Source organism: Dermacentor variabilis, unplaced genomic scaffold, assembly GCF_050947875.1.
Source record: "Dermacentor variabilis isolate Ectoservices unplaced genomic scaffold, ASM5094787v1 scaffold_13, whole genome shotgun sequence".
Lineage (NCBI taxonomy): Eukaryota > Metazoa > Arthropoda > Arachnida > Ixodida > Ixodidae > Dermacentor > Dermacentor variabilis.
The window spans coordinates 23788544-23811257 of NW_027460291.1; the positions used below are offsets into that span (position 1 = coordinate 23788544).

The window sequence follows — 22714 nt, forward strand, 5'->3', positions numbered from 1 at the left end:
CTACCTGCTTGAATTCACTGCTGTTCGGTGCTGCTTGAAGCAGCAGCGAACAGTCCGAGCTCTCCTGCTAATCACAACACGGGTCGTCGTCGTTGTCTCCGAGCTGCTATCGGAAACACGAGGCCCGTCTGCTTCATTACATTTGCCCCGGGTGTGAAACGGAGCCATCCTGGCGATTCAGGTAGCAAAGAAGATGACGTGGTCAAAATAAGGCTTCAGCTGGCTAACATGCAGTGTCTCCCAACCTCGACAACGAAGGTCCGGTGATGGGGCGACGGGCTCAACGATATAGTTCACAGCGGAGGAGGCGTCGATGATACCGTAGGGGCCGTGGTACTGCGCAAGTAGTTTCGAAGAAAGGCAAGGCATGTGAGGCACTATCTGTAGCCAAACAAGGGAACCAGCAGGGAAGTTGGGCGTGGCCTGATAACTGTCGTGTCTTGTCTTCTGACGCCCCTGAGCCTAGCTGGTCAACGAACGAGCCAGCTGGCAGCAATCTTCAGCGTATCGGGCGACTTCTGAAATAGTTGTGCACTCGCAAGCGTCTGGTCACTAGGGCAAAATAGTATCCAGAGGACACGAAGGCTCACCCCGAAACAAGAGAAAAAATTGTGAAAAACCAGTGGTCGTTTGTGTCGCGGTGTTATAAGCGAAAGTAGCGAACGGGAGTACGGTGCCCCAATTGGTGTGATCGGGCGAGACGTACATCCTCAACATGTCGCCCAGTGTTCGGTTGAAGGGCTCCGTGAGACCGTTCGTTTGGGCGTGATACATGGTCGACTTCCGGTGAATGATCTGGCACTCGCGAAGGAGGGATTGTATCGTTTCTGACAAGAACACACGACCCCTATCGCTGAGTAGATCTCGAGGAGCACCGTGTCGAAGGACGAAGTTCCGAAGAATGAACATCGCAATGTCGCGCGCGGTCGAGTCGAGAAGGGCCGTGGTCTCGGCGTAGCGTGTCAGATGATCGATGCCAACAATCATCCAGCGGTTTCGGCATCCGCTGTATGGGAGCGAGCCATATAGGTCGATGCCTACGCAGTCGAATGGTTGAGCAGGGCACGGTAGCGGCTGTAGTGGGCTAGTAGGGCGCAGTGGGGGAGTGTTGCTTTGTTGGCAGGCGGTGTATTATTGAACGCACTCCTGCACAAACCGATACATTCCACGCCAGTAATATCGTTGACGCTACCTTGTGAAGGTTTTTAGGACGCCGGCGTGGGCACTTTGAGGGTAAGCATGGAAGTACGCGCATATATAGGAGAGCATGCGACGAGGCATAGTCAGAAGCCATTTCCGACCGTCAGGCATATAGTTTCGGCGGTAGAGGGTGTTGTCAGCTGTTTGACGGCATAGCGTTCGCGTTGAAGGCCCGACCAATGGTGCGGGAAGGTGGTCGAGCAGCAGGGCAAGCGATGGGTCCTTGTGTTCCTCGGAGGGTATGTCAATAGCGGTCAATAGTGACTGGTTTGAGGTCGGAGAAGGAGTGGAAAGAGAAGCCACAGCCGGTGTCATTTGTGAGCGACAGCGCGCGTCAGCGGTGGAATGCTTTCGACCAGAGTGGTATACGACACGAATGTCAGATTCCTGCAGGCGAAGCGCCCAACGGCCGAAGCGGCCCGACGGGTCTTTCAAGGAGGAGAGCCAACAAAGGGCGTGAGGGTCAGTGATGATGCTGAAAGGACGGCCGTAGAGGTAAGGACGAAACATGCCCAATGTCCAAATGATGGCTAAGCATTTCTTCTCTGTAACGATGTATATTATTTCAGCTTTTTTAATTCTACGGCTGGCATAAGCCACGACGTATTCCTCATTAGTGGCTTTTCGTTGGGCCAAGACCGCTCCAAGGTCGACACCACTGGCACCGCTGTTAACCTCTGTCGGCGCAGTTGCGTCGCAATGACGATAATTGGCGGTGAAGTCAGCAATTCGTGTAACATGTCAAAGGCTTCATAGCATGCTGATGACCACGCACGAATTCCTTTGCTTGCGGTAAGCAGCTTCGTCAAGGATGCGAGAATAAACGGAAAGTTCCGCACGAATCGTCCAAAATAAGAGCAGAGGCCTGTGAAACTTGGCAAGGCTTTCATAGATGTGGGCTTCGGAAACTCGGCGACTGTCATGTCGGGATCAGGAAGCATGTCGGGATCAGGAAAGATGCCGTTTTTCGAGACAACGTGACCCAAGAATATTAATGTTCGGGTACTGAAACGGCACTTCTTGAGGTTGAGCTGTAGGCCAGCTGAAGTGAGACAGGTCAGGATGTCATGTACACGGGCGAGATGTGTCGGAAAATCCTCTGAGAAAATGACTATGTCATCCAGATAACATAAACAAGTCTTCCACTTGTGTCCGCGAAGGATGGTATCAATCATGCGCTCGAAGGTAGTGGTGCATTGCAGAGCCCGAAAGCCATAACTTTCAACTCATACAGGCCATCGGGAGTAATGAAAGCTGTTTTTGGACGGTCACCCTCAGCCATCGGAGCCTGCCAATAGCCATAACTGAGATCTAAAGACGAGAAGTATTAGGCACTTTGCAGACACTCAAGTGCATCGTCGATCCGGGGCAGTGGGTAGACGTCTTTTCTTGTAATTCTGTTTAGGCGGCGATAATCGATGCAAAACCGAATGGTGCCATCTTTTTTTCGCGCTAGAACGACAGGTGACGAACAAGTGCTTTGGGAAGGCTGAATGACGCCGTGCTGCAGCACGTCGTCCACTTGTTCCGTGATAACTCGGCGCTCTTCTGCGGAAGCGCGACACGCACGCTGTCCGAAGGGGGCATAGGAACCGGTGTCTATATTATGAGATACACTTCTCGTGCGACCCAAGGGCGGTTCGTCGCAGTCGAGCGAAGAAACGAACTAATTCCGTAGAGTAAGAAGTTGACTGAAATGAGACCGCGAGACGTCTGCGGCTATGTCGTTGTCGAAAACTGCTGAAGGCGGTGTCGATGCGACGGAAGTTATGGTGTCCAGATGTAAACGGGTGGCAACATCGTGAACGTCAAGGTCTTCAACACACGTGACAGCTTGCACAAATCCTAAGGTCTCACCGCGCAGTATGGTTACTGGATACCGGTGCGGATCACAGATGAGTATCAAAGCGGATTCAGACCTAACAGTGAGGACGGCGAACGGGAGAAATAAGTCCTTGCGGTGAGCAAGCATATCAGATTGGCGTAAACGCCATATTTGAGTCTGGCATGGCAGTACACAACAAGGTCACAAGCACCGATGTCTGCGAAGGTAGATCAGTATCATCATCAACGAAGAGTTTGTGAACACTGAGGTCGGCGCCGACCTATGGTGAGTCCCATAGCTGCGAAAGGGTCCCTTGCGCGCGACAAAAATCGATGACTGCACTATAACGTAATAATATTTGGGGTTTTACGTGCCAAAACCACTTTCTGATTATGAGGCACGCCGTAGTGGAGGACTCCGGAAATTTTGACCACCTGTGGTTCTTTAACGTGCACCTAAATCTAAGCACACGGGTGTTTTCGCATTTCGCCCCCATCGAAATGCGGCCGCCGTGGCCGGGATTTGATCCCGCGACCTCGTGCTCAGCAGCCCAACACCATAGCCACTGAGCAACCACGGCGGGTGACTGCACTATAACGTGACAGGAAGTCCCACCCGAGGATGAGATCATGAGAGCAGGAGGGCAACACACAAAAAAAAAACTCTATGATGTACAAAACGTCTTCGATGACCACAGATGCTCTGCATACAACTGTAGGATGAATGCGTTGTGCGCTATCACTGCAGAGTGTCATGCCAGATGGGGAGGTCGTGACTTTTTCCAGCATGCGAGAAAGATTTTCATGGATGACGGAAACGGCGGCCCCTCTATCGAGAAGTCCTTGGGCGGATGCTCCCTCGACATGGACATGAATGACAATCTGTGGGGAAAATTGAGGCCTTAGAAAATTCGATGAGCTTGTAGTTCTTGCCTCAGGAACTGAGCTAGTCAGTTTCTCTCGGCAGTAGGTGGCAGACGACGCATAGGTGACAGCGACCGTCGATGTGAACAAGGAGAACGCCGACTGTCTGAACGGGGGTCGCGATCGAAGGGTCTCAGCGGCGAGGCAGCGGCATCTTAACAACGTATCTCGGCGGCATGTTCTGGAGCGTTGAGAAAATGGCCTAAGACCTCACGGTGCGAGGACATATTACGACGACAAAAGCGCGCAACCTGACCAGCAATGCCCCAAGCGAAGCAAATAGGCCTGCTCTCTGGCGTGCGCCACGTCTCGACTCGACGAAGAAGCTCGGGTGACTGCCGTAGAACGGGAGCAGGGGGAACCCGGTGCGTTGGTGGTGGGACGGAAAATGACCGTGGGGTTGGCCGTGGGAATGCGCCAGCATAGTTCAGTGGCGGAGGTGTGACCCGCGAAGGGTAGTCGGCATAAGATAGCGGTGCCGTCGGAAGTGCGAATAGCGGCGGGTAGTCAACATAGGAGAGTCATCAAATATTTGGGCACGGATGGCTTGTTGCAGGGCCGGAGGCAGTGTTGGGGCAGGCTCCTCGCTGTGAGGGAGCAGCGACAGCTGTCGGGCCACTTCCTCGCGATTAAAATCCTTGAGATGAAAGACGAGAGCAGAAGGATCGGTATGGCCAGCGGGATCTGCAATGGCCGAGACCGAGTCAGCGTGTTGGACGTTTTAGCGGGCGATGTTACGTTGGCGGCGCAATTCATCGAAACTCTGACACAGGTTGAAGAGTACGGCGACGCTGGTTGGAGTCTTGGCCAGCAGTCTTTGAACCACGTCTTCCTCAATACCCTTCAGAATAAGGTTAATCTTATCGCCCTCCGCTATCGTTGGATGAACACGGCTGCAGAGATCCAAGATATCCTCAATATAGCTGGGGAAAGTCTCACCCGGTTGCTGTGCTCGCTGGTGGAGACGTTGTTCAGCGTGTAGCTAGCGGACAGCGGGGCGGCCAAACACTGTGGCGAAACGTGTCTTGCATGCGCCCCAACTCGAAATGTCAGATTCGTGATTATCAATGCAGAGATTTGCGACGTCAGCATGGTAAAATATCACATTACTCAGTTTAGTCTGGTCGTTCCACTTATTGTGAACGCTTACACATTCATAGGAGGACCGCCAGTTTTCCACGTCATGTTCTCCGATCCCGTAAAAATGGCCGGGTCGCGCTGACGGTGAACGACTGCGCTAGTGACAAGTGTAGAGGGCGCTACGCGCCATGCGTTCTATATATGTGGTTGTCGAATAAAGGTGTGCGGCATTCGTTCGGTCAACGCGGCTCCGAGTCACTTGGGTAGACGCGGAAAGCGTCTGTCAGCAACCCGCATCGTACATGGTGTAAGAAGTGGCCGCCGTTCGCTCTCTCTAATGGCGAACTAGCCGGACTCTGCGCTTACTTCGCGGCCCAAGTGCATGATCTACCTGGATTGAGCAGTTCGAAGACTATGCCTACACTACAGGATTGCACCAAGCTACCGACGAGGTTCGGGTGCGAACGCTTCTTTATTGCATGGGTGTTCAAGCTCGATGCGTGGTGGCGTCTTTCAACTTTTCTGCCGAAGAAGTTCAGCCATACAGCGTTGTTAAAAGCAAGTTCACCTCGTATTTCGTGCACCCGCTAAACGAAGTTAACGGCAGTTATCGTTTTCACAAGCGGACGCAGCAAGGAGATGAAAGCGTCGATGCTTTTTATTCCGCGTTGCGAAACCTGGTAAAACGATACAACTAAGGCTCAGCGTTCATTGACGACAGGCTCGTTTGAGACTGATTTATTGTTGGTCTGCTGGATAGCATGTTATTGGAACAACTCTGCCACACTTCCGACTTAACGCTTGATAAAACGCTTCTGCATGTACGGCTGCACGAAGATGCCGAAGGAGAAAAAGGTGAACGAGAAAGCCAGTTACCTGGGCCAGTCGCCGTTGATGTAGCGAAACACAGGCCAACGAGAAGGCAGTCACGTAATCAAGCTTCGGGATCAAGAGAAACGCTTCTCGCCGGCGCGCAAAGATCGTGTCGCTTTTGCGGACGAGATAAGCATCAGCGGAAATTTTGTCCTGCCAACAAAGCTGTTTGCAAGTTTTGCAAGGAAAAAGGACACTTCGAAACAGTTTCCAGAGTCAAACAACGCTCGCAAAGCCGACAGTCGCATGCCATCGAGGTTTATGCTGTCAAGAGCAGTCATGAGGCAAAGGCTAAATTTGTTTGGTTCCACGTGAATGGAGTCCCATTCAAGTTCAAAGTCGACTCAGGAGCAGAAGTTACCATCGTTGCAAGCAGTTTTTCAGGAGTACCGTCGCGACTCGAAAAGCCGGAGGGTCTTTTCACAGGTCCAGGAAATTGCCCTTATAAAGTAACAGGCCAATTCACAGCTACATTGGAGTGGAAGAGCCGCACCTGGTGTACAGTCAGTATACGTCATGCCTTCGCAGTCTACGCCTCTACTAGGCTACCCTGCTATCCTCGCATTGGGAGTCGTGAAGTTCATCGACGCCGCAGAGCGACCTGAAAAGCAAGCTAGCTCTGCAAGCGACGCAACCCCTGGCCAGGACATTTTCGAAGGGCTTGGTGCCGTAGGGGAGGAGTACACTATTCGACTCAAGCCAAATGCCAGGCCATTTGCTCTCAGTGTACCTCGCAGAATTCCCATTCCTCTGTACAACCAGGTAAAGGAGGAGTTGGACCAGATGGAAAAACAAGGAGTCATCAGACGCATTATGAAGCCGACGCCATGGTGTGCCGCTCTGGTCGCAGTACCGAAGGCATCAGGCGGAATCTGAATATGTGTGGACTTAACGAAGCTCAACAACGAAGCTCTCCGTGAAAAGCATGTGCTTCCAATGGTCGAATGGGTGCACGGGCAATTGGGCGACACCAAAGTGTTCTCGAAGCTGGACGCGACAGCAGGATTTCACCAAGTGCGATTGTCCCGAGAATGCCAAGTGTTTACCACATTCATCACACCATTTGGACGCTACTGCTACTGTGATCTACCTTTTCGCTTGACTTCAGCACCGCAATATTTTCAAAGAGAAATGGCTCGAATCCTGGAGGGGCAACCGAACGTCATCAACATGGTGGATGACGTCCTGGTTTTGGGTGAAGATCGAGAACAGCACGACAAGCGAATTGTGGAGGTTCTTGAACATCTAAAGACAGCCGGAGTTAAACTCAACAAGTCAAAATGCTGCTTCGGTCAAGGCAAAGTAGAGTTTCTGGGTGTGGTGATCGACGCCAATGGTATCTCGCCAAGTCCCAGCGAACTCGAAGCACTTCGCAACTTGAAGCCACCCAAGGACGTTGCTGGGGTTAGGCGATTCCTCGGCATGGCTAATCATATTGGTCGCTTCCTGCCCAACTTATCGCAGGCAACCGCCCCTATTCGCGCCTTGCTAGGGGAGCAAAATGCATGGTGATGGGGACCGCTTGAAGAGACTGCTTTTAATTGGGTAAAAGCGATGCTCACCTCGGACCTGCGCGTCGCTAAGTATCCCGGTCGTAATACCATTGTCTAATGCGACGCGAGCTCATTTTGATTGGGGACGGTTCTTCTGCAAGAACAACCATCAGGCGAGCGACGCGCGGCAGCGTTAGCATCAAGGTCGCTTACTGAAGCGGAACAGCGCTGCAGCCAAAGAGAGAAAGAAGCGCTAGCGGTTCCATGGGCAGTGTACCGTTTTGACCAATACGTGCGTGGCCTAAACTTCACTGTAGAAGCCGATCACCAGCCGCTGGTAACACTACTTGGAAACGCTGACATGGACACGATGCCCCCACGTATTCAAAGGTTTCGCATCAAACTTAAGCGCTACCAGCTTAGCGTGGTCTACGTTCCTAACAAACAGCTAGCCACTGCGGATACTCCTTCAAGGGCTCCGAATGAGAAGCCGTCGATCAGTCCGGTGGATGTAGTAGAGGAGTGTGCGGAATTTCAAGTTGCTACGGTCACAGACCCGAAGCTGGTTACTGTAGATGATGTCCGCAGGCACCAAGAACTAGACTGGGAATATAACCAGCTCGTCAAATACTGCACTCAAGGCTGACCTCATTGCGATAAGCTTCCGGAGCACCTCAAGAAGTACTGGAGTCATCGAGGTGATTGCTAAATCACGGCATCCTGCTAAAGGGTAATCGCTTTGTCATCCCGGCTTTGCTGCAAAAGGATACCCTCCAACTTATCCATGAAGATCACCAGGGAATTAACGTATGCCGCCTAAGCGCCCAGGATTCCGTGTCGTGGTATGGATTTTCCCAGCAAATACGGGACAGAGTCACACGCTGCAGACGGTGTGCAGTCACACGAGCGCAAAGAAGTGAGACATTGGTGGTAACGAAGACTCCAGAACAACCGTGGCAAGAAGTAGGAATGGACTTGTTCAGTTACAAGGGACGCAACTACCTACTAGTAGTTGATTATCGTTCTAGCTACCCTGAAGTCATCTACATGCGAAGCACGAACTCTGAGGCGGTCATTAATGCAGGCAAAAGCATTTTTGCTCGTTTTGGCATTCCCGCAGTAGTACGAAGTGATAATGGACCACAATTTGCTTCACATGCCTTTGCAGCTTTTGCGAAGTTCTATCGCTTCTAACACATCACGTCAAGTCCAAACTACCCGCAGTCAAATGGGGAAGTGGAAAGGATGGTGCGTGCGATCAAATAATTGTTTGCGAATAGCAGACGATCTTTTTCTGGCTCTTCTGTCGTACAGAGACACTGCTAGCGTCACAGGGTTCAGCCCAGCGCAGCTGCTGTTGGGTCGCAGCTTGCGAACCAGGCTTGCCAAGACAGTGGACCACCTGGAACCGAAGTGGCCTGCGCCAGACGATGTGAAGTGCCAAGACAAAGAGGTGAGAAAGCGGCAGAACAAAGACTTCGATCGCCGTCATGCCGCGACCGTCCTTCCTCCGCTACAGCCGAGAGACATGGTGTGGGTTCGAGACATCAAAGATATGGCGTGTGTTCTCAGCCCAGCCTACAAGCTCCGCTGGTACATCGTGGAAATACCCAACGCGGTGCTTGTGCGTAATAGGATACATCTAGTGCCCTATTCAGACACAACGATGAGCCAGCTCAGCGAGCCAGCTAGGAGTGAAAACCGCGAGGAGCACGAACAGCAGGCCACGGTAACAGACGTCACGGCAACAGCAACACCACAAGTCTCCAATGATTGTGGAGTGAGTCACCAGGTTTGGCCGTCGAGTCAAGACTCCGAGAAGACTTGACTTGTGAAGTGTTTGATGTTTCTTGTGTGCATATCTCGGGCGAAAGATGCGTTCTATACATGTAGTTGTCAAATAAAGGTTTGTGGCATTCGTTCGGTCAACGCGGCTCCGAGTCACTTGGGTAGACGCGGCTAGCGTCTGTCAGCACCCCGCATCGTACAACAGGGGCAGCCATGGGTACAGTCGGTGCGTAGGTCGCATTAGTCATGGTGACGGTGGGCAACGTACGATTGCGGAGCTCCAGTGTAACTTGGGGGATTCCAGCAATTTCCACCAAATGTAATGATGTTTAATTATAGGTGAGAAGCCGCAGATAAACAGCAGCCTAGAAGCAGCGAACAGCCCGAGCTCTCCTGCACATCCCAGCGCGGGTCTTCGTCGTCGTCTCCGAGCTGCTATTGGAAACTCGAGGCGCGTCTGCTTCATTACATGGTTGCTTTTATAAAGGAAATACATTATATATAACTTATTTGTCCATGAAGTAGCTAGACGTGCGCTAGTAATGCGTTACCGGTCCATATTTTTGGCAGGAATATAAAGCGTCGACTTGGGGAATGTCACTTGATAGCCAGCGGGCTTGCATGCACCATCCAATCCAATCCATAGCGCTGCGCAGTGCGAGCTAGATTTCACAGCACATCCTCCGACCTGCAGGCTCTTCAAATGAGTCAGCACTTGCAATTTCTTTCAGCAAACATTAATCTTCGTCTATGTGAAATCGCTTTCGCGGCTTGCGCTGCACATAAGCACATAAAGGCTAGGTTGAAGTGGGCGGCATGTTCTAGAATATGTCGCTGGAGGCAGCCATCTTGGAAAGAGTGAGGCAAGCGAGGTGCCTCGATGCGCGCGCGAAAGAGGGCGCGCACATCGACCACCCTCGCTAGTAAGACGGCAGCTACGCTCCGCTTAGGTAGCTGGTAAGCGGAGCGTGTTTTTCGCTCTGCTAGCCCGCTTGCGGCTAAGCGGACGGCACATGCGCATTCACGCTTTCGCTTCACTCAGCTGCTGAGCGAAGCGTAAGGACACCAAATTAAACACTCTAATACTGGCATTGGCGTTTACGCAAGAAAACTACGCGTTCTGTAGATGAATTACCATGTACGCCAAGTCCTAATGTACGTTTACGTTAAGAAGCGCATTCATTGTGTGCATGAAGAGAATACGAAGAATGATAATTAGGCAGCGCAAACAACGCTGCCATGCACGGGAGCGCGGGAGCGTTGCACATGGAGCAACCACACACCATAGAAAACAGCGAGCGGTACACGGTTCACGGTGCCCCTCTCGCTGTCTTCGAAGCTGTGTGGTCACTCATACCAGCGCGACTCATAGTGATGCAGCGGTCCCTATTTGCACAAAATCTACGTGTTTAGATATGTTCTGACATTAATTGATGTCAGCGATGAGCGGCTAGCATTAAATCTCAAGCGACCGACGAGCAGTCGCTGTACTTGCCTATGCAACCTAATGCATCGGTCACCCCATTGGACTGTGGGCAGCGTTTCTGCGGGATAGAAATACGGAAAGTAGTGCTCCACATCTTATAGTAGGTGTGCCAAGCGCTTCCCTGAGAAGGGGTAAAGCTCCTAAAATAGCACGCAGCACGTACAAAAACAGTGTTTAGGGCTACCCTTGGTCTTCATGCTGCAGCATGATATGTCGCGCATGGGCTCTCGCACTAGTGGCGGGTCGAATGCGAACGGCAAGTGATGGTTATTGAAATAATCGAAATCGTACCAGTTACTGACTGACACATACGAAGAGCAGGTGCAGATTGCATTGTCACCCGAAAATGCAGAACGTTCAATAATCAGCTGCGCGTCTGCTCTTCGCCGGTTTCGTTCGCTCCACGAGCGAGTCCGGCATACCTTGCGCGCCTTTCCGGCTGGCGTGCCTCTCTTGACGTAACACGAAGAAGTCCGCTCGGCTGCTTGGTCAAATTTAGGTTTCGTATGTGCGCTTTTTTTGCTTATTTAAAATTACTTTTGAATTTGCGGTACCATTCTACTATCAGACGCGTGACAGGGGGGTCTCGGGCAACTAAATATTCCACAACCTTGACATGCTCAAAACATTGCTGGTGTGGCCCGTTCAAAGGTCCATTACTAGGTCTGATCATATTAAGCTGGTGAGCGCAGTGCATAGAATGCGCGCTAACGATCGGGCCTGCTGATTATTACAGCCCTATTCGCCACGCAAAGAGCTTCAATCTCAAACCACCCGCCATTTGCCTTTCTACTCGCCGGCGTAGCGCTCTCAGCGGGAGAGTCAACGTATATTGCGCAAGTGCTTACGTGGCAGTGATGTGACTTCGCTCATAGTGGTACGTAAGTTTGATAACTATTCAAGGCAACAGCAGTTATTTGTTTGATCTGTTGTTTCAGTAGACTAATTACAGTTTAGAAATATAAAACCTACAAACCGAGTGTCTGCGTGTCTGTTTTACTTCGTGCTGTAGCAAGAAAGAGGTACTTCCGTTTTGTCTTCTTGCTCCCATTTCGTGCAGTCGCGTTCGCAGAGAGTGAAACTATGCCTTTTTCTACCTTGTTCCAGCGCGCGATGAAGCTGTGTGATCCGCTTGCGTCTGCCTAAGTATTCGTGTAGCACTGACTTATACCGCTAGTCATTTCTTCTCGTGCACAGCGCTCCAAATAGCGCGCTGCGCTAAACAAGGCAAACGCAATAGCTCGCGCGAGAGACCGTCAGCTGAAGTGCGCCGCGCAGCAAGAAAGCGAGCAAAAATGAAGGGGCGGGGCCCGCGACGTGCGCGTCCCGCGATCCTCATGCTCCGCTATCGGAGAACGCCGGGAAGGAAATGGCGGAGGCTAGGTGGGGGCACGTGGAGAGAGTGTTATGTTGGCGCTCGCCTCCTCAAATCATGGGTTTGCGGCACTGAAATATTTCTATCTTGGTTATCTATGAACCGACTTGAAAAATTCTTGCGGTAGAACGCTCCCTAGAGAGCACGTAATAACTTCCAGCGTACAAGCGAAATTTGCTATGTTGTCTGTAGAGGAGCACTTCATTGACATTCTAGCACTTCAATTGGCTCGGCATATTCTGCTACATGTTATACTCCTATATACTATATACGTCATATCCTATATGTCCTGCTCCTATATACGTATACGAAGATACTCTCTCCCACATTGCCCTTTGATTTTTCACCATACACTTACGTATATGGCAATAGGATAGATAACGGAAGTGCTAGGATAGGTAAGCGTATTGGTTCCCGCGTCACCCCAATAACTTATGAAATATACCAGAGTAATAGTCATTGTGACATTGCGATTGTCTTGGAAGGTGTGCTAAAAACCATGCACTATGAAGACGATTATCTTGTTTTTGTTGGGGCGAATGGGGGGCGGGGACACTATGGTACTAGAGCGAATGTGCTCAAGCTATTTAAGGAAAACGCTTCTGGTTTGAACTTCAAACTTGAAGTACCTAGAGAATGATGCATCCAGTTTTTGGACCTAGATATGCGAATTTCGTGCGATCGCACATGTTTGTATTCACCGAGGTCTGTGAAACCCATTCTGTATTTCCGTTCTACCTACTCTAAACTTGTGAAAAACGGTATTGCGACATCCTGTTTGGAATCTACGTAAGTCATGCCTGTATCGAATGACTGAAGCCTTTCTAATCACTCAACAGGCTTAGGCAGTAAAATTATGCATTGTCTACTTTGGCTTCGTGAAGTGAAAGCAGACTGAGCAAGTTAAAACTGAAAGCGAAGGGCGTGATGACAACAAATGGTAACGCTAAAGAAAAGCCAGTCGGCAATATTCCATATCTGCACTCCTTGTCTGACCGCATTAAGATGGGCCACATCTTCGCAGCACTAGAAAAATAGGTCGAAGGCGCCATATATATATATATGTATATGTATATATATATATATATATATATATATATATATATATATATATATATATATATATATATATATATATATATATATATGTGGTACATCGGCCAAACTGGACGGTTTTGCAATAACTGCTTAATGGACTACAGATAATCTTTGAAAGGGCAGCTGTCGATCTAATCTGCGCCTACATTACGAAGCATGGAAATGTACACTGAGTGATTGTAAGGCTTCGTCGAAGCACAAAAATAACACTGCGTGGTATAGTGCAGAAGCGTTCTTTATTCACAAGGTTGGTGACGCGTGCGCTGGGAGGCCGTCTTTGATTCTGCATAAGTTAAAGATTTATTATTCAGCCGCTAATTTTACACGTGTTCGTGCTATGTTACATATTTGTATTTCTTACAATAAGGCTTGTCAGCGGTCATGTCGTGTTTTTTCTCGTCCCTTGTTTATCGCGCTATTCTCCGTCAGATATCAACTCTCCCAGCATTCACTCTGTTCACTCATGCGGGAAACGTGCATCGGCCTCCGACGCCTGTCTGCCAAAACACGAGCACTAATATAGGTCAGCTCACTACGAGAGAAATACATTTTCAAGTGTATAGTCCAGGATGCATTACATGAAATTAGGCCATAGCTCTCGCTGGGCGATCCCAGTGGTTGTTCGAATGTTCGCATGTTCGTGACCTCCGATACCCGTGCCGTATCCAGCTGTATTTTTTTTAGTTTCCCCTTTCGTAGGGGGCTTGAAGCGTGCGAGAAATGTCCTGTGCATCCGTGTGGACGAAGATGTAAGCGCTGTCTAGGCATAGCGTGCCAAATGGACATCGAATTGGTTTTCAGTTATATACAGGGGAGCTTCCGCGTTATAAAGCAAACTTTCTTCCGTTCTACATAACGGAGGAGATGTGCCACGCATGACGGCAAACACTTGTGTGCATTTGCTTGTATTATGTTTGCATATTGTATAAGCGAACGACTACTTGTTTTTCTTATACGTCTCCGACCGTATTGTACCCAGGAATTAACCGTCTTTTTACCGCTTGTTTCGTTCACTGCAGTGATGGAGATCATGCCACCGCAGTACCGAATGATGATGAACGTGGGTTTCGGCATTGGTTACACAATTCCGCTGCTGCTGCTGCCGCTGTTGGCATACTACATCCGCGACTGGGGTTACCTACAGTTGGCCACGGGCCTGTCGGCGCTCCTGATGATGCCTTTCTGGTTGTGAGTACATTCCCAGTATGCGACAGCTTAGATATAAGAATGGCTTGTTGGGCGAGTTCGTACACCTGCGACAAAGAGTACATAGGGCAGCCAGATAGGTCTCTTAATGGAAGGATGCTTGTGCATGCCACCTTAGAGGTACGGGCGACAACCTGCCGATACATTCTAAACCGTGCGGCTGCACTCCCCTCTTGAGTTTCAATATTTGGGAAAGCTAAGACGGAACAGGAAAGGGAGACAATCGAAGCACATCATAACAAATTCGCTCCACACAGATATATGAGGGCGTCATCTTTGTTGCTGACAAGTAATGAGCTTCAGTTTCTAGAGTAACATTATCGTGCCGAGTTACGGTTATTACCTTGCAGTGGCTTTCAGTGCTGTCACGCATCTTGAAGGGGCCGCGCAAGATGACAGACAAAAGGCAGGAAACACACAGGACAGCGCTGTACTCACAACTGAACTTATTAGAAGCCCCCCCCTCCCCATACACAAACTTAATTACTACAACCTATATTGACGTGCACTCCCATCGATGGTGTCATTATCAGTGCACACGCAAACAGTAAAACCATGTAATCTAGTGCTACGCTGTGAAGCGGTTTAAAAATTCGGATTCACTGTAATGCAGCAAATGCAGCGAGTCCCCGCGGTCATCCAGTATGATGTGTTCAAGCCTATGTGCGCTGGGTCGGGGGGGGGGGGGGGAGGGGTCTACTCCAGCAGCTGCTCCGGCTTGGCCGCGTGAACCTTATCTTGAAAGCTATTTGCGATTCGGGCAGTCTAGGCATCTAGGCCCACCGAAAGCTGATAGCTTCGTGTGCGCTATAACACACATACGCTTGCGCGTCAACTGCGTTCACAAGTGAAACGTCACTCTAACTTTTAATTTTATTGCGAGAGATATTATATGGACACTCCAAGCATATTTCCGCCGTCGGCGTGGGCGTCGTCGTCGCTGTGAGGTTGCATATAATGTCCAAGGGCGACAACACCGTCGACGCGCTCCCTACGCTGTACGTGCGAGTGAAAGCCTGCGAGTGGAGCCGAGATCGTGGCTTAATCTCGTCCGCGCGAAGGGGACGAAAATGGGGAGGAATCTTGCCATATTCCGTCTTGCACGAGGCACCCAACGTTGCGAGACACCGGGGCAAAGGTGGAGAGGGGGCGGTGTTCTACTCCAGCTGCAACTGCGCATGTGGCGGCTGCGCGCGGACGTATCTCCAGGGGGATCTGCGCTGGGGGCAGAGTCTAGGTGCGTTGGCGGCTCGTAGCTTTATGCGTACTTTGTGCTCTCAGCGGCCACTTTGCATTGAAGCCATAGATGGCACGAATGCCGCTTCGCTCGCTGCTGCTGCCACGTTTCCTCACGTCAGCGTTTTGACAGCGAGGTTAAGCGGTCATCGAGTGGGATGTGTTCATGTTTACTTGTGCATGCGTAGCACCATGCTTGTTAGCTTAGTTAGTGTTCCTATGTTTACAAGTTTACACGGCCGATAAAACTATTATCCTTACTTATTATAGCTGTCAACTAATTTGCTATCGCAATCGATGCCTCGCCTTTCGGGCGAAGCTGCAACTTTATTTTTTATGCACGCATGGACTTAGTATAAAGAACTGCTTGCCCGCAATTCCAAAATAATACCTGCGCAAAGAATGCAATGGAAGGCAATTCGCAGAACTCAGAGGATAGTGGAAGTCACAGTATGGATGTAACCAGGTGTGGGTGTATTGACCGTCTTCGTGGTCTTACAAAAGTTGCCGTACCGTCAAACAAAGAACAAGAGAAGCACTCTTCTCGAAGCTGCAACCCCTCGCGTGCTCTAGGATAACATTTGACCCCTCTCCCTTGCATTGCACTGGCTGCGCCTTTGCACCGTATATTTCTCACGCCGCTTCCTTGTTGACGCCACTCAGTGTGCGCGTGTTTGTATTCATAGTTTACCTACGCTTTCTATTTGTTTTCTTCTTTTTCTGTTTCTTTTTTTCACATGAGTGAATGTACGTGTGTTCGTATCATTGAAATAATATGCGTCGGCTTTACAGAGAAAATGTGTAAATTGAGCTCTGGGTGCTCCCAATCGCACTGTTAATGCAAGCCGAACCCAGCCAACACCTCGAAAGTAAAAGTTTGTCTTGGTTTTTTACGCGCGCCTGCACTATCAATTTACTAAAAACTGTGTCCGAAGAACTACTTCCTTCATATATACCAGGTGTCTCAGTTAACTTGGACCAAGATCTTAAGAAAACCCAAGAGCTCTGGAGAAATCGTAGCGACTGCATAGTAGCCGCATTCTTGCGTGCGCAGATGCTGACGCTTATCGCACCACGCTAGTCAGGTAACCTCTCGAGGATGACAAAGCTTTGCGCGATGCGGCTATCAACGAACCTTCGAAGGTTGCGTGGCGGCGCTTGAGTATCGGCGCGTGAGCGCGCATCTATTTCAGATTTCGCGTATTTCGTGGGCTTTTGTTTTTTTTCTTGGAAAAAACAAGCATGCACGCACGAAATAAATGGTTGATTCGGAGGTTATTTAGGGTGCCCTACAACTTTGTAATTCACATGTTTTCAATTAAAGCAATAATTAAAAAGTGCACTTACTAAGATCAATTAGTTAACTAATAGTACGTGATGAAAAAATACTGGCTGTAAGTACATAGGTCTTGCGCTACTATGCAGTCGGTACGATTTCTCTAGAGTTCTTGGGGTTTATTTAAGTCTTGGTCCAAGGTAACTGGGAAACCTGGTATATATCGTAACGGGAGTCCGGCGCCTTGAACAGTTTCCAAGCGGTATACGACACGCGCAGATCAAATTAATATCGCAGCCGTTCCACAAAACCAACCATTCCCCTGACCCACGACTACACCCGCCGCAGGGTCGTCTGCGTCAGCAGGCATTTGGTGTGTTGCGACACCACGTACCCGAGCACACGAGGGTTGGCCCTTCCCGCGTGTAGCCGTGCGCGGCTTAGCCGTGTCTGGGGAAAGGGGGATCCTGGTGGTTGAGCCGATGCTGGGTGTTTGGACCTTTAAGGCCCCCCGGCGGAGGCAACACACCCCTTTGGCCTCTGCTTCGCATAAACGGCACCTCCAGACAGACCCACCTGGAGGAAACCGGCAGTCGCCTTTTCCTGTCTCTCCCTCCTCGAATCTTCGTCTTTATCTCCCACTATTTGACCTTTCCTGTCTCTTTCTCTCTTCTTTTTACTTCCTTTCTCCTGGCGGCAAGGGTTAACCCTGTGTGGCTATCTAACCTTGGGTACACCATATTCGGTTATAGTGACTGCGTACGACTGGCGTCGTGCAGACTCGTATGCAAGCTCTGCCGCGTCCCCTCATTGGGCTCCGTGGTGGGCGGTCGGCGCTGTTGCCGAATATATACATTTTTCATGGAAACTTCTTTCCCCTCCCTTGCTGATCGCCCTCAGAAACGAGGGCGCACCGAAGATGTCTGCAAGTTTTTCGGACGCCAAACCCAGAATTTTCCCCGCTTTCACGTTATTTATTCTGAAAAGCCAAACAAAGTAGTGCGAAACATTTCACCATTCCTTGTTTCAAAATCCCTGACTGATGTTTTTGGTCCAGGTTACAAGGTGTCGAGGATGGCAAGCGGCGACCTCCTCTTGGAGCTCCGCGATGTAAAACAATATGAGAAACTACCGCAACTAGTGTCATTTGGGGAGACCCTCATAACAGTAAGCCCGCACCGTACAATGAACACCACCCGTGGTGTTGTGTCAGATGATGATTTGCTTGAGCTGACTGAAGCAGAACTCTTGGAGGGCTTCAGCGAACAAAATGTGATCAATGTCAGAAGAATTAAGATGAGGCGGGATGGTAAAGAGATTCAGACGAAGCACCTAATAATTACTTTTGGATCAAGTATCTTGCCCGAATCAATCGAGGCCGGGTAGATCAAGCTCCGTGTTAGGCCGTACGTGCCAAACCCACTCCGATGTTTCAAATGCCAGCGCTTCGGTAACAGCTCGCAGAGCTGCCGAGGCCGCCAAACTTGTGCAAAATGCAGTGCTCAAGAACACACCTCTGAAGCCTGGGTGAATTCTCTCCACTGTGTAAATTGTGATGGTAAGCACGCCGCGTACTCGCGGTCGTGTCCATCCTGGAAGAAAGAAAAAGAAATCGTAACTATCAAAGTAAAACAGAATATCTCATTCAAGGAGGCACGCAGGCGGGTTTCATACCTGCCCAAGAAAAGTTTTGCCGATGTGACGCGTCAGGGGGCAGCGCCACAACGGTCTCCGGCGGCTGTCCGTCCCACACCCAGTGAGGCGGCAGTGACGCCATTGGCCCCCGCGGCGGCTGCAGCTAACGCTGCTACGCCAACACAGCAGACGGGGCCATCGACCCCGAAGGTGGGCGCAGCCGAGGCTGCCCCAACCTCCCCGGCCCCTTCCAGCACTGGCAACAGCCGGCGCAGCCAAATCCCTCAGGGAGCCCCATCGACCTCCGGGCTGGTGGGCGCAGGGGTCTTGCCTTCCAAGGCGGGACTCTCTCTTGTAACTTCTCGCTCGCAAGAGCACGTGTCCGGCGCCTCACAAGAGGCAATGGACACTACACCTGTCCTCAAGGCGCACCAAACGCCTAAGGAGCGGCGATTCTCCCTCGAACGCTCCAGAAAGGGCAGAACCCCCGTTACAGGGCCTCGAAAGAGCGCTGTAACCTAAGGCATCACCTCCGTTTCCATACACACAGCACTTATTTACTTCCAATATGGCTACACAAATAATTCAATGGAATGTCAGAAGTCTTCTTAGGAACCTTGATGACGTACAAGAGCTTATCCAAAAACACAATCCAAAAGTGCTGTGTCTACAGGAAACGCACTTAAAACCACAACACACAAACTTTTTCCGACCGTATGCCAAGTTCCGCAATGATCGCGATGATGCTGTCGTATCATCAGGCGGTGTTGCCATTTTAATTCATAAAAGTATCTCCTGTCAGCGTTTACAGCTACAAACGCCCCTTGAAGCAGTGGCAGTTCGAGCTGTTCTTCTAAATAAACTCGTCACCATTTGCTCCCTTTACGTACCCCCACACTACAAATTAACGAAACATGAATTCCAATCCTTTATAGATCAATTGGCAGAAACTTATGTTGTTCTTGGCGATTTCAATGCGCACAGCTCCCTGTGGGGCGACTCTCGTATAGATGCGCGAGGTCGTCTTGTTGAACAGTTCCTTTTTTCTTCTGGTGCGTGCCTTCTGAGTAAGAAGAAACCCACATATTACTGTCTTGCAAACAATACCTTTTCTTCAATTGATCTGAGCATAGTTTCCCCGTCCATACGGCCTGAACTCGAATGGGAAGTTACGAACAATCCTTACGGAAGCGACCATTTCCCCATACTATTAAGAACACTTAAAGAAGACGAATATCCACCACAGGCTCCTAGGTGGAAGATTGAGACAGCAGACTGGGAGAAATTCCGAAACTTAACTAGTATATCGTGGGATCACATGTCCTCGTTAGGAATTGATGCTGCTGTGTAATATTTTACAGCCTTCATAATAGATGCCGCAACTAAATGTATATCACAAGTAAATGGATTGGCATGCAAACGGCGTGTCCCGTGGTGGAACGACGATTGTAGGATTGCTCGTAAGAAACAAAACAGCGTGGGGGTTGCTACACGCCTCCCCCACTGCGGAGAATCTTATCAATTTTAAAAAAGTAAAATTCCAAGGCAGGCGAACCCGCCGACAGGCCAGAAGAGAGTTGGCAGTTTTTATCTGGTATCAACTCCTATACAGGTGAGGCCAAAGTCTGGAACAGGGTTACTAGGATAAAAGGGCGACAAACATACTCACTTCCTTTGGTGAACACACAAGGTGAAACACTGAAAGATCAGGCAGACTCACTTGGAGAACACTTTGAGAGCGTGTCGAATTCAAACCATTATTCGCAATCCTTTTTGAAATACAAACAAATAGAAGAATGTAAGCCAATAATACGAAAATCCAGACAGAATGAACCTTATAACTGGCCGTTCAGTATTGCTGAGTTGAGAGCTGCCTTGACCAGGTGCAAAAGCTCTGCCCCGGGACCTGATAGAGTCATGTACTAAATGATCAGAAACTTACACACTGACACCAAACTTACACTACTCAAGCTTTTCAACGCTATTTGGGCTACGGGATACCTCGCATCCACATGGAAAGAAGCGATTGCGGTCCCTGTTCTTAAGCAGGGTAAAGACCCTTCCTTGGCGGCAAGTTACCGTCCGTTAGCTCTTACAAAGTGTCTTTGTAAGCTTTTTGAAAAAGTGGTTAACCGCAGACTTGTACATTTCCATGAACTCAACAATATCCTCGATCCCTTTCAGTGTGGCTTCAGAGAAGGGCGGTCCACAACCGATCACCTTGTGCGCATTGAGGGAAACATTCGCGACGCCTTTCTAGATAAACAATATTTCCTATCCGTATCCCTCGATATGGAGTAGGCGTACGACACTACGTGGCGCTATGGAATCTTGAGAGACTTGTCGGGAATTGGCATCCGTGGCAATATGCTCGTCCTATTAGAAAGCTATTTGTCCAACCGTACATTCCGCGGGAAAGTCGGCAATGTATTGTCGCGACCTTTTATACAGGAAACTGGTGTACCTCAAGGAGGTGTACTTAGCTGCACGCTCTTCATCGTGAAAATGAACACCCTTCGTGCTTGATTACCGCCATCCATTTTTTTTCTGTTTACGTAGACGACATACAGATAGGTTTCAAATCCTGCAACCTCACAGTATGTGCGAGGCAAGTTCAACAGGGCTTGAACAAAGTGTCCAAATGGGCTGAAGAAAACGGATTTAAAGTTAACCCTAACAAAAGTTCTTGTGTGCTTTTCACAAGAAAGAGAGGCCTCATTGCAGAACCCAGTATCGAAATGTATGGTCAACGAATTCCTGTGAACAAAGAACACAAGTTCTTAGGCATCATACTTGATTCAAGGTCAAATGCTTAAAAACAATGAACTTACTTAAAGTGTTATCCGAGACAACATGGGGCAGCGACAGGAAATGTTTAATGAATCTTTACAAGAGCCTCATCCAATCACGGTTGGACTACGGTGCCGTGATCTATCATTCTGCAGTCCCGTGCGCGCTAAAGATGCTAGATCCGGTCCACCATCTACGAATCCGACTGGCCACTGGAGCTTTCAGAACAAGTCCTATTGAAAGCTTATATGCAGAATCAAATGACTGGTCACTTCATCTGCAGAGAACATACATCAGCCAAACATATTTTTTGAAAGTCCACTCTAATCCACAACATCCGTGTTTTAATACCATTAACGAGACGACATATGCTACACTCTTTCATAATCGTCCCTCCGTAAGACAGCCTTTCTCGCTGCGTGTGAGGGAGCTTAGTGATCAAATGCATGTCCCACTCCACGAGCTCCGCCTAATGCATCCAGCCAAGCTGCTACCTCCTTGGGAGTGGCAGCCCATACAATGCGATATATCTTTTGTGCAAGTCACAAAGCATGCTCCAGAGACTGAAATCCGAATGCATTTCCGGGAACTCCAGTACAAATACTCCTGCACGGAGTTCTACACAGATGCATCGAAGTCACACGACAGGGTGTCCTACGCAGCCGTCGGTCCATCCTTCTCGGAATCCGATGTACTGCATCCGGAAACTAGTATCTTTACGGCTGAGGCTTACGCACTGCTGTCGGTCGTAAAGCATATAAATAAATGAAAACTCCAGAAATCAGTCATGTATACGGACTCCCTTAGTGTTGTGAAGGCCTTGGTGACTTTCTGTAGCCACAAAAATTCGGTAATTATTGAACTCTACTCCGTACCGTGTAAAGCATATATATCTAACCAACATGTGTTTATATGCTGGGTGCCTGGAAATAGGGCATTGAGGGAAACGTACTAGCGGACCAGATGGCCACATCCATTTCATTGCATGCAGTTAGTCCTCCTGCTTCGGTCCCTGTCACAGACCTGAAGCCTTTCTTAAGAAGAAAACTGCGAAACTACTGGCAACACTTGTGGGACCTGGAAACAAATTATAAGCTGCATGTTATAAAGCCACAATTAGGTTTCTGGCCTCCTGTAACAAAATCACGCCGGACAGATGTCTTATTCTGTCGTCTAAGAATAGGACACACATTTGGCACACATAACTTTTTACTCACGGGAAACGAGCCTCCAACCTGTGGTAGATACGGGGAGAGGCTGACCGTCCTCCACGTCCTATTGGAGTGTCGGGAAGCCGAAGCTGAAAGAAAGAAACATTTTCTCTTAGCATACCGGCAGCACATCCCCTCCATCCTGTTATGTTACTTGGTCGAGAACCACTCTTTGACACCAACGCAGTCCTAGGTTTTTTGAAAGATGTTGTGTTGCAC

General features: G+C 49.5%; 1 protein-coding gene across 5 annotated transcripts in view; it reads left to right on the top strand.

Annotated features, from left to right (window-relative positions):
• LOC142566825 (organic cation transporter protein-like) overlaps positions 1 to 22714 on the top strand; it is a 465662-nt gene that overhangs the window by 331206 nt on the left and 111742 nt on the right. For all 5 annotated transcript variants that reach the window (XM_075677710.1, XM_075677714.1, XM_075677713.1 and 2 more), the window contains one exon: positions 14161 to 14329. In XM_075677710.1, the coding sequence (XP_075533825.1) occupies positions 14161 to 14329 (169 nt within the window). The remainder of the gene's footprint in view (positions 1 to 14160; positions 14330 to 22714) is intronic.